Source organism: Mauremys mutica, chromosome 13, assembly GCF_020497125.1.
Source record: "Mauremys mutica isolate MM-2020 ecotype Southern chromosome 13, ASM2049712v1, whole genome shotgun sequence".
Classification (NCBI taxonomy): domain Eukaryota; kingdom Metazoa; phylum Chordata; order Testudines; family Geoemydidae; genus Mauremys; species Mauremys mutica.
In genome coordinates this window covers 19342882-19366006 of record NC_059084.1, presented here as the reverse complement: position 1 = coordinate 19366006, position 23125 = coordinate 19342882, and the positions used below count along the sequence as shown (strand labels likewise).

General features: G+C 47.2%; 1 protein-coding gene and 1 long non-coding RNA gene across 4 annotated transcripts in view; one reads left to right on the top strand and one right to left on the bottom strand.

Moving 5' to 3' along the window:
- Positions 1 to 23125, top strand: part of RIMS4 (regulating synaptic membrane exocytosis 4) — an 89724-nt gene that overhangs the window by 29664 nt on the left and 36935 nt on the right. For all 3 annotated transcript variants that reach the window (XM_044986306.1, XM_044986307.1, XR_006573245.1), the window contains exon 2: positions 22505 to 22646. In XM_044986306.1, the coding sequence (XP_044842241.1) occupies positions 22505 to 22646 (142 nt within the window). The remainder of the gene's footprint in view (positions 1 to 22504; positions 22647 to 23125) is intronic.
- Positions 402 to 23125, bottom strand: part of LOC123348697 — a 40587-nt gene continuing 17863 nt past the window's right edge. The window contains exons 2-4 of the long non-coding RNA XR_006573246.1: positions 14361 to 14492; positions 2820 to 2905; positions 402 to 468 (exon numbers count right to left, since the gene is read on the bottom strand). This is a non-coding gene — a long non-coding RNA (uncharacterized LOC123348697). The remainder of the gene's footprint in view (positions 469 to 2819; positions 2906 to 14360; positions 14493 to 23125) is intronic.

Genomic DNA, 23125 nt, shown 5'->3' with positions numbered 1-23125 from the left:
TGCTGTAACAAAGCCAGCAGCAGTAGCAGGATTGGAGACATCTTCAGAGAGCTGTGTCATGGGGAGACCCCAGAAGAGAGTCTTAATTGCCACATGTAACTGAAATTGGTAACATGAACTGGACGTCAGCCTGACACTCTGTCGTTCCGTTTCCCTGCCTCTAGTTTGCAGTGTTATGGGCCTCTCGCTGTTACTATTTAAAGTTCCTCCCACGGTATATAGCTAAAAGGCAGACATGTAATTTGCCTTCTGAGTGGATTCCATCATCCCTAGGTGTATACAGGAACGAAGTAGCTGATGACCTGACCAGAACTGGAAGATCAGAAACTCTCAGGATGGAATGATACCTGTTGAGCATATTGGCACCCTACCAAGAGGAATATTACCTGAAATAAATGGTCAGAAGGTGAAAAATCCTCTGATCTTGGAAAATAACATCCACTCTTGTGAGGTTGTAGACAGGACACACTGCAGGAATGAAATCAATAGAGATGGGCCTAAGAGAGATCCACTCTGCAAGATGTTTTGGGATCAAGCTTTAATACCTGCCCATGCATTTGAATGTAATATCATAGGGAACCTGAAGCTTTCAGACTGGACACCTTGGATCTAGCCTTTGAACGCAACAACTTGCATTGGGTTCTTTTTGTATTCTCGACTTTTGTGGCCTGATATGCTTATCGGAGGACAACAACAGCAGCATGGAAAGCTGAAATAGGAAGGGCTACTTTTGATTTAAAAAAAAAAAAAAAAAAGCTTTACTTCCACCCACCCAGAGCCTGATTCATGGTACCTCCCTGCACCAGTATAAAACAAAAATGCTCAATGGCCCTCTCATTGGTATGGGTGTTGGTGTTGGGATGGTGACAAAGTCCTTGCCTGTGTGTTACCTTAGAGCTGTGGCTAAGGCAAAGCCTAATATAAGACATTAGGCTGGTTTATTGGTTGGTTTGTATTTTTTTTATTTAATATTACAATATTTAGGCAAGAACAAATTGCCCTTGTATATAGTCAGGGATGGCAAAATTCCCCTCCAAAGTGGTGATGTTATTAAATTTGCAGTCTTCATTTCAAATGCTTTCCAAAGTGACTATTGACTGAATTTACAAGCTGGAGTTTCTTACCAACTCTTCAGTCCCATGATTTATGTTTAGAGGGGAACTTCAGAGATTTTTGCTTTGGAAATAAATTAAGATTTCCATCCCACTAACTCTCTCCATACAGGCTCCACATCTCCAGAGACATTTTAAAATGGAAATAATGGAATGTCATTTCCTCCTTCAGTCACCTGCCAGGTCCTGAGTCCAGGTGTCTGGGTTTCTTTGGCAACAAAAAAGGACACTGCAAAATAAATAAAATAAAGCATGTCCTTGTACTACCTGCTACTACAATATCTTTGTGATTTTGTCCTCTGTTGCCAGGGAAACACAGAATCCTGAACTCAAGACTTGCCAGCAAATAAAGGAGGAAATAAATTTGTTGCTTCAATTTTAAGTGTTCTTTGTGATTTTAAAGAATGCACAGAGATTTGTTACTGATTTGGGATCTAAAGCGTTTATCTGAAGTTCAGCTTCAAAATTATGTTTGTGTGTGAAATTCTTTCGTATCTCATTGCATCTATTTCTTTATTTGATGCAAATATGAATCTGGAGTCTAAATGGCACAGCTTCATTTTAGCACTAATGCCTGCTGCAGTGTAACTAGATGCACATAAAATATTAACACACATACAGTATGTGTCGCAGAATAAAATGTTGTGAAAATTTGTTGCATTGTATCCAAAATTTATTTCCTTTGCCACTGTCAGCACTTTGTCTCAGAAGAAATTCCACAACATTTTAATTTCTGCCAGTTCCTTGGCTAATTACAATAACTACAGGTAGAAAACAGTCCAGTTGTGTAGATACATGCATCTTATGAGCAACCTCAGAATAATTTACAAGGTCTGTAATATTCCAGTCTCTACTCCCCCTCTTCTTTCTGTAGACTGACCTTGTTTAAACACTGTGTCTTGTACCTTTCTTGTACATTTTATAAATCAGTTCACATCAAATATTTCTCTGTTCGTTATGGTATAATGATTTTTCCTCCTCAACACTAAATGCAGATACATGCTCCTCTAATAAATGTTTGATCTGGCTGAACTACTTATGGTAGTCTGCAAAATTATTTTTACAGTGGCTCTGTCACAACTTAGTACATAGTCTTTTTTTACTCTGTTCTGTCCTCTTACTCCCCCTTGGCAAAGAGGTACAGAACCCAGTAAAGTTCATTTCATTTCCACTTCGCCTGTAAAATAAATGTAGAAATATTTTGAACAAAACTATGCAGCCTCAGCCATAGGATTTTAAATTACCTTGGGGTCACACATGTTCCAGAGGCACGGGGTAGTCATGGCTAGGTGCAGTCATACTGTATCCATGATTAATGGTCAGCCATTTGATTGGCTGGCACAGAACTATTCTGTGATAAGAGTGTCTAGCACAAATTCCATTTGATACAATATTGAACACCATGGCCTGCCTTTTTCCCGCCAAATCCTTGTAATTGACACATCTATTTGGTTGTTTATTAAAACAAGATCTTGCTGTTGTTCCTCAAGTATTCTACTGTTGCACTGATGGATTTTTTTTCTAATACTCAGTAATTTTTAAACGAGCATGATATTTTGGATGGGTTCCTACATCCTCCTATATTCTTTAAAGGATAAAGAAATTGTCTCTTTTCCTACCCTGCTCAAGTTTTAAATGATTCTTCTGTTGAGAACACAGTACTCTGCTTAATCTCTGGGCCAAATTTCCAAAACCACTTTAACTCACCGGGGAAGATTTTCACACCTGAGCATTTTGTTTTGTTTTTTCACGCTAATCCCAGATGTAGCCAAGATGTTATCAGTTTGCCAGATCTGTGGATGAGAAAGTTTAGACCTCGGATTTAGGGTCCCTTGAAAATTTGGTCTTACGTAATTTTTTGCCAGAGTATTGGTGGAACATGCAAAAAGTAACTGAGCCTCTGAACAATTTGGGTACTGTTCATGATCCCTGCTGATTCGGGTGCACTGATGGACTTCCATAGACTCTTACCAAGTTCAAAACAGTAGATTTGATATGTCTGTTTCCCACCTGTGTCCTGACAAAGCTGATCTCAAAGTGGTTGCATTGGATCACATGGTCTCATGCAACCTACAGCTCAGGGGTTGGTTCTGTCTCTGCTTCTAGCACAGCCTGAGTTGGAGACCAACCTTCTCCCCAGAGGCGGCTCCAGGCACCAGCACACCAGGCGCATGCCTGGGGCGGCAAGCCACGGGGGACGCTCTGCTGGTCGCCGCGAGGGCGGCAGGCAGGTTGCCTTCGGCAGCATGCCCGTGGAGGGTCTGTTGGTCCCGCGGCTTCGGCAGACCTCCCGCAGGCTCCCGCCGAATCCGCAGGACTGGGGCCTTCCCGCAGGCAAGCCGCCAAGGGCGGCAAAATACCTAGAGCCGCCCCTGCTTCTCCCCAGGCAGTCTGGGATTCTGCTGTCGCTTGCAACCTTCCAAATTATTATGCTGGCCCTAGATTATCTTTTTGGCTCTGTACTTGCTTCACAGGATGCTTTCCCTTAACTCCCCCAGGCAGAGTGGGGCTTTTAAATTAACCCTTGATTCTGAAAAGTCTTTCACGTGGATGAGCCCTTAAGAATACACAGATCCATTTGCAGGAGCAGGGCTCTTGTTTGCAAATAGGAAGAGCCAATTAATGAGCCTGGGTCCCACTGTGTCAGTAACACAAACTGCCTGTGAAAAACACATTGGACTGTTCCCCAAGCTTTCGTGAAACACAACAACCCTCCTCACGTGCTGATTTGGCATTGTGGACAGGTTAGAAGTGGATGTCTGGGTGCTGATCTTTGTAATGTTTTAAAAAGGGACTCGTTGTACAAGAGAGGCAAGGTGGGTGTGGTGATATCTTTCATTGGACCAACTTCTGTTGGTGAAAGAGACAAGCTTTCAAGCTTATACAGAGCGTCAGGTGACCTACAGTTGCATGTGCCAGAGCTACAGACCAGTGTGGATTTTTCATTTGCAAGTAAATGTAACTCTATCTAGGAAGTTTCTGCATGTCCTCTTCTTAGTGATACACAGAGTCAATTGAAACATACCCAGGTTCTTGTTTGCTGTAGATACTAAACTGACAGGTTCTATAGTAAAATTTAACAATATGGTGTGATCTGAAGTTTAATGTCAGAAGTTAAGTGTGACTTTACGTTTGTGATTCAGTTACACCTACAGTAGATCAAATAACCAATCTGAAATGGACACAAGTTATAAAACAATATGTCTAATTTGGGATGACTTCCTATGTGCTTGATTCATTTCCTTAAGGAAAATATATTTAAACGGTCATAGATTCAAGCTGAACATAAGTCATGCTAAAGGAAATTCAAAGCCTGATTTTTGCATTAGATTTCATATTTGCAACCCTACTGAAATTCACAGAGCTTCATGTGTGTTACAGAAAACTTGGCTTTGTATCTTTTAATTGTATTGATAACAAATTATCCAAAGGCAGTGGCGCTATATAAAGATGAGATGATCTTGACAAACAGCAGGCATGTTCCTTTTAAGAGAGGGTCCTGGGCCTCACTTGGACTAAGGGAAGGAAGCGAAGATGGTGATGTTACAAGTTTGGACAAATTAATTGCTTTTCCCTGAACCTAGCTTTGCCTTATTTGTAGCTAAGCATCACCAGCTCTCACTAAGAACTCCAGTGAGACAGTTACATGTTTGGCATCTTTTATTTCCTCTGTTCTCTCTTTCATAAACTACATGAGCTCAAAATCCACTTAAAAAACAAACCAAAAAGCAATTTCTGTCGTTTGTCTGTTTTGGACTCTATTGCCTCTCTCTTTCTTCTGGAGAAAGGTATAGTTGGTGTGAGTGACACTTGTTTAGAATGACACTTTATAATCACCTAACTCTGGAATTTTCACACCTTTTTCTTTCTTCTGTCTCTGGAGGTTTATTGCAGCTCTGGTTCATTCATATTTCAGATCCTGGGCTGAGATAACATCCTCAGAGTTAAAAATAGTGTAAGATAGATGGGGGAAGTAGGACAGAGCGCTCTGGTTCTTCAACTCTCCTGTAATTAGGTAGGGATCTGGAGCAAATGTTCATAAGGTGTCATGTTTGGCAGGGAAGAGGACATTTAACCCAAGGACATAGATCACTTGTACCTCTTAGCATTGGTAATCCTGGGTCCAGAAAGTCCTTATCCTGAAATGGGAGACTGGGAGGGGTCTTGGAGTGACAGCAAGAGAGACCAAGGAAGGCGCTGGAATGTAAAGTAGCTGCCTATCTGCATTTCATTTTATTTTGTGATTCCAGGTACTTCTTAGTTTGTGAACTTTCAGATTGTTGGATTGGGCAATATGGCTGCAGGTTTGAATCCATAATCTTCATGTATTAGGTTAGGCATTTCCCCCTCATTATGGGAAATAAGTATTACAACACAATGGCTTATGAATTTTGGGGTAATTATTTTTTGTATAGGCTCTAAATGAGATCAGAACCCCATTGTGCTATAGAGGCTTACTATGAAAAGAGACAAGACAAACACAAGGTGAGAGAGGAAACTGCCACAGAGACAGGAAGTGATTTGCCCAATGTCACACAGCAGGTCAGTGGTAGAGCCAGGAACAGAACTTAAATTTTCCACTAGATCACACTGCCCTCAAGGTCCTTTCCTGTGGGCCTCCATCTTGTCCCTCCTCTCCTGTGGGCCTCCATCTTGTCCTTCCTCTTGTCTAATGTGTATATGGGACCATTAGTAAGGACAGTAAAGAAACAGACTTCTGTGTTGTCAGTATACCAGGGACACCTGGGCTTATCTAATCCCACTAGAGCCATTGAATGCTTTATCCCATGATTGGTAGAGGCTGGCATAGGCATGCTAGATGGCTAAAGCTAGATAAATCAAAAGTGATGCCCCCAGGATGGGGGAAGACTGGAAGACCTGCTGAGGTTTATATCTGCTCCTTTAACTGAGTTAATTTACCCACCATCTTAAGAACAACCATACTAGGTTAGACCAATGGTGCATCTAGTCCATATACTGTCTTCTGGCAGTGACCAGTGCCAGGTGCTTCAGAGGGAATGAACAGAGCAGGATAATTTCAAGTGATCCATCCCCTGTCAGCCAGTCCTATCTTCTGGCAGTTGGAGATTTAGGGACACCTGGAGCATGGGGTTGCATCTCTGAGCATCTTGGCTAATAGCCATTGAAGGACCTATCCTCCATGAACTTCTCTAATTCTTTTGAAACCAGTAATACTTTTGGCCTTCCTGATATCCCCTGGCAATGAGTTCCACAGGTTGACTTGCGTTGTGTGAAGAAGTACTTCCTTTTGTTTGTTTTAAACCTGCTGGCTATTAATTTCATTGGGTGACCCCTGGTTCATGTGTTGTGAAGGAGTAAATAACACTTCCCTATTCACTTTCTCCACACCATTCATGATTTCATAGACATCTATCATCTCCCACCTTAGTTGTCTCTTTTCCAAGATGTATGTATTAGCTAATCATAAACCATGTTGACCAGGACAGTTTTTTGTCTCTGCTTATTTCTGGCCAAGAGATTATGACAATTTCATTCAGAAGCAGGTCATGCTACTGTGAACTGATCCATTGTCACCTCACAATTAGACTGCAGGTGTGCATTCCCCACGGGTCAGGTATGCCCTGATTTTGCATTGGCTGGCTGTCAGTTTCTGAGCAGAGTTAAGGTGTTGTTAAAATGGCCTGAGGCCTGACTACGGGGAGAGATGCATCTCTCCCTGTACCACCTTGCTGCAGCTGAGATCAACAGAAGCACCGCAGCCCCTTATTTTAAAAGAGATGGAGCTGCCTGCGGTGTGTTCTCTCTGAGTGGCCTTGAATTAATTCCATTCCTCCAGGTGCTCACACATACAATACAAAATCGTCCAAATCTGCTTGCCTTCAGGGCACGCTGCAAATCCTACCTCGTCCGTCAGGCTTTGGAGAAGGCTTTTGCCTAGAGTTGGGCTTGTGCACTAAGGTTTGGGATCTGTGGCTGAAGTGTAGTTTGTGAAGAGGCTGCTTTGTGCAGTTTTGTGCATTACTTGGCTTGTTTATTTTACTATGTGGCAAGAACACCCAAGGTTCTTGAAGGGTGCAATTTACTGTTTTATATGAATTGAGACATTTGAACCATCACTGAAGCTGAAGAAGCTACTGGCCTTGCAGGGCTTCTGTGGCAGCTGTGAAGCATTTAATTTTTCCCCTCTGTTCCAAAGGGATCACTGAACTAATTTAAAAACAAAACACACACGTTTGTACCTCTCTCTATACTGTTCAGCACTGTAATTATAGCAGTGCTTTTCCTTCTCTACATGGTCATTTTATTGAATCAAGACTCTTCTCTACAAGGGGAAAAAATCAATTATTTTGTTCCATTTAAAAAAAAATAAAAAATCAGCACCAGCCTCCATACTAAGCTGTTTGGATCCTGCTGTCACAAACAAGTTACATGGAAAAGAATTCTGACGAGCATAAATCTGGTTAATAAATAATTTCCATTAAGTATTTCTTGAACAAAATGACAAATTTTATTTCTTCTTTGAGTGATTGCTGCTATGCATTCCAGTTAGGTGTGCGCGCCGTGCGTGCACGGCTCTTCGGAAGATTTTTACCCTAGCAACTCCGGCGGGCCGGCTGGGCGCCCCCTGGAGTGGCGCCGCTATAGCGCAGGATATATACCCCAGCCGGCCCGTCCGCTCCTCAGTTCCTTCTTTCCACCCGTGACGGCCGTTGGAACAGTGGAGCGCAGCTTAGCTGACCTCCACTTCCCTAGCTACTCGTAGTTTTCTCTCGTTCTGTTTATAGTGTAGTTAACTCTGTTTGTTTGTAGAATAGTATAGTGTATTTATTTTACAGGGGTTGGGGTTTATCCCCTTCCCCTCACTCGGTGCCGGGTCCGATGCCCGGTCCACAGCGTGTTCTAATGCTCGGCCGGCCACAAGCCGCTGCCGACAAGAGATCTTCTCCTAAGTGCCTCGAGGGATCTTACCTCCCAGATAAGTGCCGCATTTGTGAGGCCCTTAATCAGTGAACAAAGGGGAGCGGGGCTTTCATTTTAAACAGCTCCTGCGGGAGGCAGCTCTTGCTCCTCCGCTCTCAGTGCCGAGCGCTAGTTAGTTTTCACGGCGCGCTCCCTCGGCACCGGATCGCCGGTACCGCCAAGGCCTCCTGGCACCACCGTCGCTACCGACGTACCCTCGGCATGGACCCCTCTCCTGGAGGATGAAGAGTTACTCCGGCCAGGCAAGAGCCGTCGAGTCCGGTGCTGTAAAGCTCCCCGGTACGGACCGTGGTCGAGCTCGCTCTGAAGCTGCGTCTGAGCCGCCTGCTCCGCAGCCGAGCGCTATGATCCGTCGGATCACCCAGCACCGATGTCGGCCGCGGCACCGACAATATCCGCACCGTTACCTCCGGCCAGGTAAGAGCCGTCGAGTCAGGTGCTAGAAAGCTCCCCGGTACGCACCGTGGTCGAGCTCGCCCGGAAGCTGCGTCCGAGCCGCCTGCTCCGCAGCCGAGCGCGATGCTCAGTCGGATCGCCCGGCACCGATGTCTGCCGCGGCACCGACAGTATCCACACCGTTAGCTCCGGCCAGGCAAGAGCCGTCGAGTCCGGTGCTGGTAAGCTCCCCGCTACGGACCGTGGTCGAGCTCGCTAGGATGCTGCATCCAAGCTGCCTGCTCCGCAGCCGAGCGCTCTGCTCCGTCGGATCGCCCGGTACCGATCTCTACCGCGGCACCGACAATGCCCGCACCATTTACTCTGGCCAGGCAAAAGCCGTCGAGTCCGGTGCTGGAACGCTCCCTGGTACGGGACGTGGTCGAGCTCGCTATGAGGCTGCATCCGTGGTGCCAGTTAGGGTCGAGCTCACTATTCCCTCCATGCCGGAGACAGTGTCCACGGCGAGGGGGCTGATTGCAACGACAGCATCTGCGCTGCCTCAACCCCCGGCACCGCCGGTGGGGGTTACATAGTCGATGGGCAAGCCTGCCTTGATCAAACCACCCTACCTTGGCACCGCAGAGTGGCACCGTTCAGGGTCGCGATCCCACAGATGTTCTCGGTCCCGTCACCGATCTAGGTCTCGGCACCGTTCTCCATGTTGGTACCAGTAGTGCTCGCGGCACCGGTCAGCATTCTGATCCCTGGTCCGGGACACTCAGCACCGATCAAGCCCCAGGCACCGGGACGCTCGTAGCCACTCCTGATCATCGAGCCTTGCACCCTCGGTCGACCGCCCAGCACAGCTTCGGTGGCGGGTCCCGTTCTCGGTACCGGTCTGTCTACCGGTACCGATCCCCGGTGCCGCATCGAGCGACGTCAGTTACAGACGGAGACTCTACCAAGAGCTTTCAGCTCCTCCAGGGCCATCCAGCCACGCATCAGTGTCGTCCCGTGCGGACACTTCATATGCGTAGCACTCTGTTTCCGATGTGCCCTCCAAAGTCTTCCAGGAGACCTATTAGTGGTCATTCTGGACGCCTTGAGTGTACTACCACACCAGAGGCGTACCGGTGACCCCATCTCGCTCCGTTCCCTCGGAGCTCTGGGTGCCAGGGGTGACAATTAGTCATCTCCGTCCAACTGGTACAGCGCAACCCCCGGTTCGGCACCGGGCTCCCAGATCCCACCGGATCAGGAGGTCGTCCAGGAGCTCGAGCCCACACAGGACCCGCTTGTCCCTGGCCTTTCTTCTTCCTCCTCCCCAGATGAGGCGGGGGCAGGAACATGCCCCTCCGGCCCTCCTCTAATCGAAATGCGACCAGCCCCTAAATCCAAAGAGGCTGGGCGTGTGGTCTTACTGGGCCGTAAGATGTACCCGGAGGGGGCCCTGCAACTTCGTGTAGCAAACCAGCAAGCCCTACTTATCCGCTACTGTGGGTAGCAGTGGGCAAATTTACAGAGTCGCTTCTTCGGAACTCCCGTCAAGAGTTCGATGCCCTCCTGCAGCAAAGGACGGAGCTGGAGAGAGCTTCCCTCCAGGCCTCGTTGGGCGCAGCTGACTCCGCTGCCATGACTCTGGCCTCGGGTGTTGCCACGCGGCGCGTTTCATGGCTCCAGTTGTCGAGCCTTCCCTCGCAGCTGCGGCACGCGATACAGGTCTTGCCCTTCAATGGCACAGGCCTGTTCTCTGAAAACACTGGCCCTAGGCTGCAGAACCTAAAGGGCAGCAGGGTCACTTTGCTCTCTCTCTCTCGGCATGCACACGCCGGTGATTCAGCGCCGACGTTTCCATCCCCAGCCTCCGCTCTTACCCTGCGCCTTGACAAAGTCAGGACTTGGCCAGCGGGCGTGGCTTACACGGTCGTGGCCATCAATCCGGACCCCAAAGGAGCCGAAATTAGGGTCCTTCTAACCACCAATGGGGCAAAAGCCTACCCATCCTCGCCCCTCCTGGGGACCCCTCTCACGAGCGATTCCTCTGGCAAGAGGTGCGGACGCTCCTCTTCATCGGAGCTATACAGGAGGTACCTAAGGGCGAAACCTAATCCCCTAGGCGAAGGGAGGTCTCAGACCTACCCTAGACCTGCGGGAACTCAACAAGTCACAATGCAGAGTTCCGCATGGTACCCAGGGCGACCGTCATCCCATCCTGGGATCCCGGAGATTGGTACGCCGCCCTCGATATGAAGGGCGCGTATTTTCACGTCACCATTTCTCTTCCACACAGAAGGTACCCTCGGTTTGGGGCCTACCATCGTTATTCTCAGTATACGGCCCTCCCGGTTGGCCTCTATACAGCCCAGGGGTATTCAAAGTGCATGGCTGTAGTCGCCGCCTTTCTTTGCCACCGACGCATACACGTTCTCCGTATCTAGACGAGTGGCTCCTTCGTAGAACCACCGGGCCCAAAGTACCAGTCGTGTGGGCATCGACACGAACCTATTCCTGTGTCCGGGCCTGATGATCAATAGTAAAATCCACTCTGATTCCCATACAGGGAAGGGAATTCATTGGGGCTGTCCTGGACTCCAGACTCGCACTTGCCTAGGTTTCCTGAGTCACATGGCTGTCTACACGTTTGCAACCAAACATGCCAGGCTTCGTCTCTGTTCACTTCAATCATGGCTCACCTGGGTGTGCCACCCGGGCAGAGATGGCATACTCGTGGTCGGCTCGTTCCCCCCGAGCAGCCTAGGCTCCCTCCACCGGGAGTCGGCGTCCTCCCCGGTGCATCCGGGGATGCTGTTTCTTTCACCCCTCGGGGTCCCTCATGACAGACAGCCCATCTCTCGGCTGGGTGTGCACCTGGTGTAGTTTCGCACTCACGGCCTTCGGTCAGCGCAAGAGCTGGCCTTACACATCAATGTCCGAGAGCTGAGAGCAGTCTGCCTTGTGTACCAGGCGATTCAGCTGGTGGATCGCTTCAGCAGATCCTTCCTGTCTCACAAGTGGTGGTTTCCTCCCGTCTTTATCTATTCCGTTTTCCAGAAGTGGGTCTTTCCCCGCATAGCCCTCCTTGCTCTTGCGAGAACGGGCAGAGAAAGAGAAATTCTCCTCGTTCCAAGGCCTCTCCCCAGGCTCGGTCTTGGAGGTTTTTCCTGAGGCCGTGGATCAGCCATCTACCGTACGCTTTCCACTGTCCCCGCCGGTCCACAAGGTCCTACTCAAACTCCGCAGGGACAGAGCGCCCCTGATCGGGATCGCTCCAGTGTAACCTGGGCAGCAGTGGCACACCATGTTGCTACACCTGTCGGTAGCAACCCTCGTGGCACAGACCCCATGACGCGGGATCACGGCAACCTTCACCACCCGCTCTTGTAATCCCTGCACCTCACAGCAGGACTCCTGCGTGGCTAAACCGATCCGAGTTACGTTGTTCGGCCTCGGTTCTACGGGATTCTCCGGGGTGGTAGAAAATCTTTCATTCGGTTGAAGTATCTGGCCGAGTGGAAGCGTTTCTCATGCTGCTCCAAAACGCGCAAGGTTTCTCCCGCCGAGCTCCCGCTCCATTCCATCTGGTTCCTCAGGGCTTGGAGCGTTTATACACTCCCCCAGTGGGGCCCCGCCATAAACCTGGCTCTTCAATCTGGTTCTAACCAGTTTTATGACTGCCCTATTCGAGCCAATGTCAACATGCTCGTTGATATAACTGTCCTGCAAGTCAGTTTCCGGTACCCTTTCCTGCGGCCACACGAGTCTCCGAGCTTCAGACTCTCACAATAGGCCCAAGGTATACTGTGTCCTCAAGGACAAAGGGAGGCAGGTCGGACGTGGTAATAACTGCCCAAGGAGGTGTCGGCCTTTTATATCTACCAGGATATCTTCCTTCCGGTCTTCTTTCCGAAGCCACTCTCTTTGCAAGGAGAGCAACGGTTGCCCTCCTTCGACATCTGCAGGGCGTCCGCAATCTATATCTAGCGGACAGAGCCCTCTCGTAACGCCCCCACAACCTTCATTGTACCGGCATACCGGACAAAGGGCATACCTGTCTCCTCCTAGAGGATTTCATCTTCAATGACGTTGTGCACCTGCACCTCTTCTTCTGTTTTGGCCCATGTTCCATAGAGCCACCTTGCGGCACATTCCGCCAGGGCTCACGCTTCTCAGCTGCCTTCCTGGCTCGCATACCCTTTCGGGGGATGTGTTGTACACCTATCTGGTCCTCGGTCCACACCTTTGCCTCATTGGTCCCGGAGTCCAGAGCTGTTGCAGCCTCTGGCTTAGCAGTTGCGTTCTGCAACATCTAACTCCGACCCCACCGCCTATGTAAGGCTTGGGAATCACCTAACTGGAATGCATAGGAGCAATCACTCGAAGAAGAAAAGACGGTTACTCACCGTAGTAACTGTTGTTCTTCGAGATGTGTTGCTCCTATCCATTCCAGACCCGCCCTCCTTCCCCACTGTCGGAGTAGCCGGCAAGAAGGAACTGAGGAGCGGATGGGCCGGCTGGGGTATATATCCTGCGCTATAGCGGCGCCACTCCAGGGGGCGCCCAGCCGGCCCGCCGGAGTTGCTAGGGTAAAAATCTTCCGAAGAGCCGTGCACGCGCGGCGCGCACACCTAACTGGAATGGATAGGAGCAACACATCTCGAAGAACAACAGTTACTACGGTGAGTAACCGTCTTTTCTAATTTGTCATTTTTTAAAATTGTGATGAAAACCCTCAAACGAGGGTTTTTTAAAGTCTTTTTTGAAAACTTATGAAAAAAATTTTCATTTTGGGGTGCACCTTCCTCTTTAAACTTTCCCTACCTTTTTCCTGTGAAAAAAGTAAGAGTCAGAGAGTAGCTTTTCCTGCCAAAATGAATTTTTGTAACACTTTTAATGTTTTCATTTTGAAATGTTTCACTGAAAAATGAAAAATTACAATCACAATGAAGGTTTTTGCACGCGCGCACACAAAAAAAGTCAATTTGGTTGAAAAGGCATTTTCCATCTAGAAAGGTTACAGGAAAATTTGCCAAGTAGCTTTTTAAAAAGGCTTATGATGTCACAGGAGTTGTTTACTCAAGCCTCAAAAATGGTCGAGTTCCTTTTTCAGGTTTTATAATAGAAAAAAATAGCTAGGTGGCTTATTGATCCCACGCCTAACTTGCAATCCAGTAGGAATAGCCTGCTGGTAGGCTCTGTTGCTCAGAAATCCCAACTACATTGTTGTTGACCATCTAAGGAATAGAAAATGTGTCTTAAATAATCCTAAGTGGTTTTTTGGTTTCATGTTCAGTGGTCATCCTCTCCTTCACAAACCAGAAAGACAAGTGCTTTTAGCGCCCTCTGTAGTAAAATGGGTGTTTGATCCCCCACCTGCTGATATTTGTCTCACTGTGTTATCCTGCACTATTTCCCCTTTAGATCACTGGTTCAAATCTAACCCTACTCAGAAATTATTCTCCAATGACTCATTAGTGGAGTGTCTGAAGTGAGTTTGCCTTAGCCCAGTTTGCAGCAGATGGTTTTCCTTATCGCAGATGCCTCCTTACAATTGGCACCCTCATTAACGTTTTCAGCAATAAGACCAAGTATTATGTGGCTACAGAGAATCCACTCCTCTCATCCCCCTAAAGTAGTTCCCTCGAAGCTAGGAAGGCAAGATGCATTGGGAAGGGTGATAGGGTAGGGGCCTGTATAAGTGTGGTTACAGCTTGATTTAATAACAAACTGCAGCTCACATCTCCTCAGAGAGGAACACTCCTCCTGCGCTAATAATGCTAGTGGGGGGAAAAGGGCCCATGTTTGGAACACCGCATACCTAGACATTTTCTTAAGAGCTGGTGGTTGTGGTCTTCCTACTTATACGGTGTCTGAGGAAGAGCTAGAGCTGTTGCTCCTCCCAGAACACACCTGCTTCTGGAGTGAAGTAATAACAGGCCAGCTGCTCCCATTTGAGAGTGGGCACCTCAGCAGAGTAGAGGTGGGGCTCGAAGGCAGGTTCAGTAGAAGAGATTGATAGAACGGTGTCCCACTGCCCACCGCCTACAGGGGAGGAAAGGAAAAAAGGTTGAGTTTGGTTTAGCTTCAGTGAGACTAAAATAGAGATGTTGTTTTACAAACCTCAGCTTACCCCCCCCTCTCCCCTGTGCCTTGCTTGCCTGCCTGCCCAATGAGCAGCAGACCTGCTTCTGTGAGCCGGAATGAGGACATTGTTCTTCATGCTGCTCACGTTCAGTAGATAACGAAAGAACTTCAGTCTCCAGGGCCCTCAGCCAGCCGGCACCTTCCACCAGTGACTTACAAAAATTATCGGCACGGGTTTTTTTCCATTTAAGGGAGGGGAGAGGAATGTTCTGAGCTTTGTGAAATTAGAGAGGGTCTCTTCCTGAGCTACATCTCTAGGAAGGGGCAGAGATGACTTAAGCCATCCCTGTTTCAGGCTGTTGGGGGAGCCAAGACAGCCCTGCAGGAGGACTACTCTAAGTTAGGGTAGGTAGCCTCCCTAGCGCTGCGTATGGCTTGAATGGCTGTAGCCCTCTGTACTCCAATCCAGCTTCAGCCTGTCTTCTGCAGACTGTGCTGGGGAATTTCCCCGCAGGCAGTTTGCAGTTCCTGTAGCGCAGTGTGTAATGAGTAGACCATGGGATGGTATCCCTCCTTCAACACTTACTGATAACTGCAAACATAGCTATGGTCTAACAGAGTGATTTATGGCCAACTTAAGGTTTGCAATTGGAAAATTGCTTCTTTAATTAATTTTAGCCGCCACAAGAAATATTATACAGACTGTTCTCTGCAGTGCCGATACATTTAATTTAAGGAGATTTAAAGAATGACTCAAAATATTTCTTCTGTCCTATGCCAAGATTTCATTTGAAGTTTAAAAGAAAGTGTGTCCTTAGATGGGGGTTTGTGGCTGAAACCAGGACACTGAAGTGAACTAGCTGATGAGTAGTGCTCCTGCATATCTCCTGCCATTTTCTGTTGCTTCCAGTGGATTAAGTAGGCAGAGATGATGATCAATCGTGGTCCCACTTGCTTCTGGGCACAGTGCAAAATGTCCCCTCTCTTCAGGTGCTGTAATTCACAGCCCATTAGGATGTAGACATGTGAAATGCTTGTCATTAGTGTCGGATGTCCCAAGTGTGGAGAGATGGGCGGGGGGGGGTGTCAGCTAGTTAAACTTCAGTCAGAAACGACAATATTTTTGCTCAGCAGCAGCATTCACTTCCGAACAGAACATTACTTGCTGTAAACACAAATAAATACTCCAAATTCTCTAAAAAGGACTGTTTGGTATGCCTCGTACAGACAAATTGACTTGTGCATTCCGTGTGGATGGCGGGCTGTCACAAGTGTTGGCTATTCATGCCACTCTGTAGAGAGTTTTTTTTCCCCCCTCGCTTTTGGATTTGAACAAAGGGATTGTTTTGTTAATCTCAGAATGGATTCATAATGAAATGCCTCCTGGCAAATTGTCTGCTGGGGATTCAGCTCAGCATCTGAATAAGCAGAAAAGAGAACCATTTAAAAAACAGCGTTTATAAGCGGAGAAGCTGGCATTCAAGTTCTCTTCTCGGTGAAGCCTTTGAAAATAAGACTTTTATTTGGCAGAGCAGCGAGAGGTGGCCGGCAGTTCAGCTTAATCACTTGTTAGCTTCCGAGCTGAGATTCGCAGTAGCTGCTTCATTGTGCACTTGTCAGTCTAGTCACTAAAGGCCAACAGTAGTGCCCAAGGAGCCTTCGCTTCCACCCACTATCTGCCCCAGGATTTGGTTCCTTTTTGAGATGTTCACTGGCTGAACAATGCTTCCCCCTTGCCTATTTTCACCCACAGGGCTGCCCCAAATCCCTGACCTTCTTACTAACTCAAAGCAAACCGGCTAAATGCAGAAGTGAGCAAAAATGCATCAATATTTTTGTTTGTTTAAAAAAAAAAATTGAATGACTTTAGTGCCTGTGGAAATAAAGGGAGATTTACTGCACCTTGTTTGAGTTACGAATAGTGCAGGCAGGTTCTGTGCAAACTCCTGCCTGCCGTTCTGCCAGTGCACCTTAGTCCTGACCTGCCAGCCCAGTCTTGTTCTCTTGATGTCCCTGAGTGCTGACCTGCAACACCTTCTCCTATCATAGGGCAGGTCTGCACTACGGGGCTAAGTAGACCTAAGTTACACAACTCCGGCTATGTGAATAATGTAGCTGGAGTTGACGTACCTTAGGTCAACTTATTTCCATGTCTACACTGTGCTGGGTCGATGGGAGAAACTCTCCTGTCAACTTAACTTTACGCGTCTCGTTCCGGTGGAGTACCAGAGTCGATGGGAGAGCGATCGGCACTCGATTTAGACCTGCTAAATTGACCCCTGGTGGATCGACCGCCATGAGTCAATCCCCCCGGAAGTGGAGACAAGCTGTTTGATTCAGCTGTGCTAGTGCACCTCAGTCTTGACCTGGAGCACCCTCTCCAAGCCTCGGACCTCTCTTAGTCAGAGTATGTAAAACATTTGTTTGTCAAGTAGTTTTGCAGTGGGAACAAATGGGACTTAGGAGCAAGGCTAAAGCTGATTTTTTTCCCCTTGCAACCAAAGCCAAAATGTGAACACTGATCTCGAGAGATAAAAGGCTAATTAATGTGTTCCACAGGGGGCTCGATTGTGCAGTGGGGTAGTGATTTGGTTCTGCCTGTGCATAAACTGTGCATATTAACACACTCTGTGCTTTGAAGCAATAGATTAATTTAGAAGCAAAGCTATTCAGTTTTAAATTCAGTCGATTTCTACTCCCAACCTTGAATTGATGTCAATTACTTTAAAAGGCATGGAAGGCACCACTCAGACACGTCTACCCACATTAGTTTCCTCCTGTGCCAGGAAAGTTCAAGCCAAATGGACCAAGCATGAGAGAAATTGAGTGATGAATATAAGGGATAATTTTTAAAGTGAGAAACTGGAAGAGAGAAAGATGGTAACAGAGCAACTGTGGGAAGGGAGGAGAAGTAAGAAGAGAAGAGGTGACAGGGATAAAAGGAAAACAGGAGGACTGAAAGTCTCAGGAAGATCCGCTGAATAAATGGAGACTCCATCATCTCTTGGAGTGTAATTGTGCCCAATAGCAATAATAGCATAATCGTGTCCTTGCATGAGTTGCTGTACAATTCTTAGTGGATTTTTAGGACTTTGTGTCCTCTGTGCACAGAGAGAGACTGTCAGTAGCATCGAGACAGGAGCTTGGCACTGACACACAAGATCATGTGAGCCATGCAAGACAGGGCTTGCTTGCTGGACCAGTGGGGGGTGGCAGGGGAGATGGAGGAGAAAGTAAGAGAAGCGCCACCATTTTTCTTACCAATATTGAGACAAAAGCAATTCCTAAAGGTAGTCAGCACTGCCAATCTTGTTGCACCATTCTTGAGAAGAGCTGGCTTTTATTGGAGTTGACAGCTGCAAATACATTGAAGAGAGAGAATGCTTAGAAGTGTCCGATGATCTGTGCGCTGCTTTATCCAGGCAGCCACTTTCACTCCCTGTAGTCCACTGCTGGACTGTCTGGCAGGTACAGTGCTCTATGCACAAGATATTTACCAGCTGATGAGGAGGAATGCTGTGCCCAGGCAACATGGTTCATCTTTCCAAACCAGAATCTGTTTTTTAGCAACACATTGCACTGGCAACTTTATTGCTTTATTGGAAAAGGTGCAGAGAGTAAATCTTCCACAGACATGGCAGGAAAGATCAAAGCTCACTGTACTCATTCCAGAGAGCACTAACAAATAAATTAAGACAAATTATTTTGCCGGGCAACATCCTCATCCAAGTGGTACCATTATACTCTTCATTTTACAGGTCTTCCAAAGGAGCTTTTAACACTCCTACCTTTCGGATACAGTACTTGGGCTCAGGGAGGACTGGCTGAGAGTCCTTTCGGACCCCATCCGTGCTGCTTCATTATTGGCCAGTGGGAGTCGCTGCTGGGTGACTCTGAAGAGCTTTGAACATGTAAAGATGAAACATAAGTGCTAAACATTTTTTTTATTATTTCTCTTCCACCTTCTCACGCAGAATGTGCTGTTTCTCCATGATGCTTCTGTGACACTTCTTATAAAGAGGACCGTGATCAGTTCTCCCTGTACACCGAGGGTAGGACAAGAAGTAATTGGCTTAGTCTGTAGCAAAGGAGATTTCGGTTGGATATTAGGAGAAACTTTCTAACTTATACGGTTGATTAAGCACTAGAACAATTTACCTGAGGAGGTTGTAGAAGCCCCAGCCTTGGCATTTTTTCAAAACAGGTTAGACAAATGCTGATCAGGGTTGGTCAAGGATGGAATGCATGGTTAATCCTGCCTTGGCACAGAGGGCTGGATTAGATGACCTCTTGAGGTCCCTTCCAGCCCTACATTTCTATTGTTTTTTCACAGGGCAAGTTCTCTTGAGCAAGTATCAAATATCATGGAGAACACCTGTAGGAAGTCATCCTGGTCAGTTAGTATTGGGCTGTTGTACTCCATTGCACGCCCTGTCTTAACGTTTCCCATGACAATAGACTGATGATGAGGCCCATGGAGAAGTACGCTCACAGGCAAAGCAGCAACAGAAGTCGGCACAGTTCAGGGTGTGATGCTGAAAGCCACACCTGAAGCACAGCATTCTTATCAAGGAGCTTGTCCGCTCATGTCTGTAGCGACAGGTTCTTGGCTGCCAGCTGTATCACTTGAGTCACAGTTCCTGGTGAATCTGCCTGGAGATGGGTAACCCGCTTTTGAGATCCCAGTGCCCCATGGGACAAAGATAGGTCCAATTGATCCATTCCTACTCCTGCTGGGACCCCGGGATGGTGGGAGGGGTTGTGCAAATTGTCTGGGTCTGTGGAAGACGGGTACCGGTGACCAGGACGTGGGTGGTCTGGCTGGGTGGTCAGCGTTCTGTTCAGGAGCCAGATGCAATGGGCATATCTGAAGTGAAGAGCCAGGTGTCAGAGCCACAAGTTGGAGATGGGGTCAGACAGGAAACAGGAGCCGAAGCCAAGGGTCAGTGCGGAGTCAGAAGCCAAAGAGCCGTAGCCTGGGTCAGAGCTGGAGCAGTTGGAAGCCAAGGCAACAGGGCTCAGGGACTGGAACAAGGCTCAGGGCAGGAATCGGGAGCAGGGGCAGGGTTGAAGTCAGGAACCGGGGACACAGTAGGGGAGTCAGGTAGCAGATGGCAGGGTCTGTAGCAGCAGCAAGCCAGCATCATCCTTGCTGCACAGACAACTTCCTGTGTCTTTCTGGTTTAAATAATACACTTGGCCCAATCAGGGACTCTGAAGCTCCTCTAGTTAAGTCCCTGTGAGTGGTACCTTTAGTGGAGCATACGGGCTCAGGGCTCCCAAGTGGTGGTATGGATGCAGCAGTGGCCCGCAGGCCTGGGTTCAGGACCTGCAGACCCTCACAGTCCTCTGCAAACTGCCTTTGTTCGCCTCCTCATCCCTTCCCCCGCTCGTGAATCACACATTTAACTGGACAGCCAAGAAGGAGATGCAGCAGGCAGCTCCGGAGGCCAGCAGATGTGTGGCTGTGTGTTCTGCTGCAGCAGAATGTATCCAGTGCCAGCTGGAAGTGAGAGACAATCTCCAATACAGTGCTGGAGTGTGTCCTGCATTCCCTGTATTTTACGCTCTTTTGCTGTATGGCAAAACCTTAGCGTTGGGCCTGAAAAATCTGTCAGACAAGGCAGTGCACTGTGCCAGGCAGGTGCCTTGGGATGCCAAATGCCTGCCCACACCACAAGCCTCTATTAGTTTGTTGTTAACCGCAGGTATATGGTAATTTGAGTATTTCATTCCCTGGCCATCTCCAGTTACAGTAGGAAAATCAAATGATCTTGAGAGCAGATGTTTCATGGTTAGGCACTTAAACATTTTTCAATGCTGGTTTATTATTATTATTGACTCAGGTTGATTTTTATGAGGAAAGAACTGAATATGCAACGAAACAGAGGAAGGATCTGAGTATTTTGAGGGTGTATGCATAGCAAGGAGGGAGAGGGGAATTGTTGAGGATGGTAGAAAGGGTATAACTAGGGGGAACAAAATGAAATTAAGGAGGAAATTAGACTATCGGGACAGATAACATTACAGTGAAGGAGGGGTGTTCTAGGCTGTGGACATTTAGAACAAGGCTGGACAAAGCACTAGAAAATACACCATTGGGAATAATCCTGCAGTAGCTGGGACCAGATTAGGCCATCTCATTGGGCTTTTCTTTCACTGAAGTCTGAATATTTGTGTTGTCTGAAGCTTTTGACTTGGATAACAGTTGTTTTGATGATGTTTGTTTGACTTTCTGATTCATATGATGGGCACACAAACAATACAAACTGTATTTAACGTTAACCGAAACATGCAAACTGTCTGATGCCTGCATATGGTACTGTACATGTGGACAGCAGCTGGTACAGAATGCCTTTCGGCCTAAATGTTTACTCAGTTGGAAACCTCAGGGTAGTGCAGAGAAAGGGGGCTTTTTAGCTAAGTTAATAGAAGATGCCTTGCCCTAGTGTTAACCTATCAGTGTTAATTTCAAACAAAGCATGGGGCAGGGGCCCTGCTAATTGGCCAGCAATTTCTGGGAAATGCTCATTCACACAGAGAACCGGAGAAAACCATTCCCAGGCCAAGCAGCTTGCTATACACTTAGGAAAGATTAACACAATACTTTCCACGTGTACAGACTGAGCTCTCAGAGCTTCTGAAGTGGCTGTGAGGGCCCCATCCTCTTCCATGTTTTGAGAACTCTCAGTACCCTAAAAATGGTACTTCGAGGGCTGATGTTGTCTTGAACCGGTTCATTTCACATACAGAAGCACTCTTCATGAAGTTGGGGGTGCTTCTGGAAGTGATGCCACTTACCCTAAGAGAACTGAACATTGCTAAGTTGACTGTTCTGAATACTTGCAAGCATTTTGGTCGCACCTAGGAAAATGGTGCCCAGAGCTGGTAGAGGACATTGGACTCTGCCATCGTCAGTGTTCTATAGGAATACCAAAGCAGTCTGGTGGGTCACATCTACTACCTGAGTGTTAACATCCAGAATATTCTTATTCAGGTTTATGGGTGGGCACCTTTAAAAAAGATTCCCACATTCCAACTCATTCAGAGAACTTGCAGCCGACATCGATATTTCAGGATAAGCATTGTATGTAGGCAGAAACTTGTTAGCTACCTAACAGCAGCGAAAGCAATTAATGTTAATGGTGTTCATTATATATTCATTATATAACATAATTCATTCTGAGAAACGCAGACTGCTAAAGAGAAGGATGCAAATAGCAGCTGTTAATTTCAGAGTCTTTGAAGATTAACCCCAAGAGGAAAAGATAATCACCAGATTCGGATTCCCACCCGACTTGAGCTGAGGGCGTGTGTGAATGTAGTGGCCCTTGCTGTGGGCTTTTCTGCTGTTTAAAACCCCTCTGAGTGGCCTGCATTGGGAAGCCATTTTGGAGATGCCGTTATGGTCTCTTATTGCTTGTGCCTCAATTGTTCTCTCCTTCAGAGTGTTCCTAGTCCTGTACAGCCCCTTCTCTCCCCTCTGATCCTTCTGTTACTGTCCTGGCACTATGATTCCTCGGCATTCCTCACAACTTGAAACAGTGGGGCAGATTTTCAAACACATTAGATCCACAATTTAGAACCTAATCTCTGCTCATAATTGTACAGTGTGCATACTAATTGGGCAAGTCCACACATAGTTTGGCTGTGTACATCTGTGTGTGCGCTTGCACGCATTCTATTATCTGATTTGCATGCTCAAAGTAGGCTAGCAATTACATTTGCATTTTGAATGCCCAACTGGGTATCGAGCTTGTTTGAACATCAGGCCCGTTATGAACAAAGGTGAGAGTTACAGGCTTGAGCGTGACAAAATAGGAAAAGAATGAAGTGCAGGGTGGTTTCTGGATTCCAGGAGTAATTCTGTGAAAGGCCTTCCCTTGGTTCTATTCGATTGTTATTCTGCAGTGTTACCATACATGCTCAGAACAATAGCTGATTGCCTGTGCTGTCTCTCTTGTTTGTAGACGGGGATGGCCGGAGACTAAAAGGTGCTATCCAGCGGAGCACAGAAACTGGTCTGGCTGTCGAAATGCCAAGCCGGACGGTCCGTCAAGCCAGCCACGAATCCATTGAAGACAGTATGAACAGCTATGGATCTGAAGGAAAGTAAGTCAGCAGGGGCCAGTTGGATAATCACTTCTGGAATGCTCCATTCCCCCTAAACCTATTTCTTCTTGCATGATAAATGATACATTTGTCTGACTTACACATGCTGTAGGTGCGTTGGCAGGGAATTCAGTTACTCAGAACAGAGCAGTTCTTTCCCTGCAAGGTTTGCAAGTAGTTTTGCTGTTTACACATTTCTTTTAGTATGCTCATGAGTGTGAACTGAAGAGGATACCCATCACTCATTACAGACTTGCCTTTAAAAGAAAACTCTCTGGGGTGGTTAAGTGTTGATGTTTATAATGTGTTACATTTCTGATGTCTATCTTCTACCACAAACTCATTAGAGGGAAAATGATTGTGTCAGGGGCTGGAAGGGACATATCTAGCAAGATAATCTCTAGTAAATAATTAAATACATGTTATACTCTTGGAAGTTTTAAACGTTTGGTGTCCGAGTTATTGTCTTCGGGTGATAT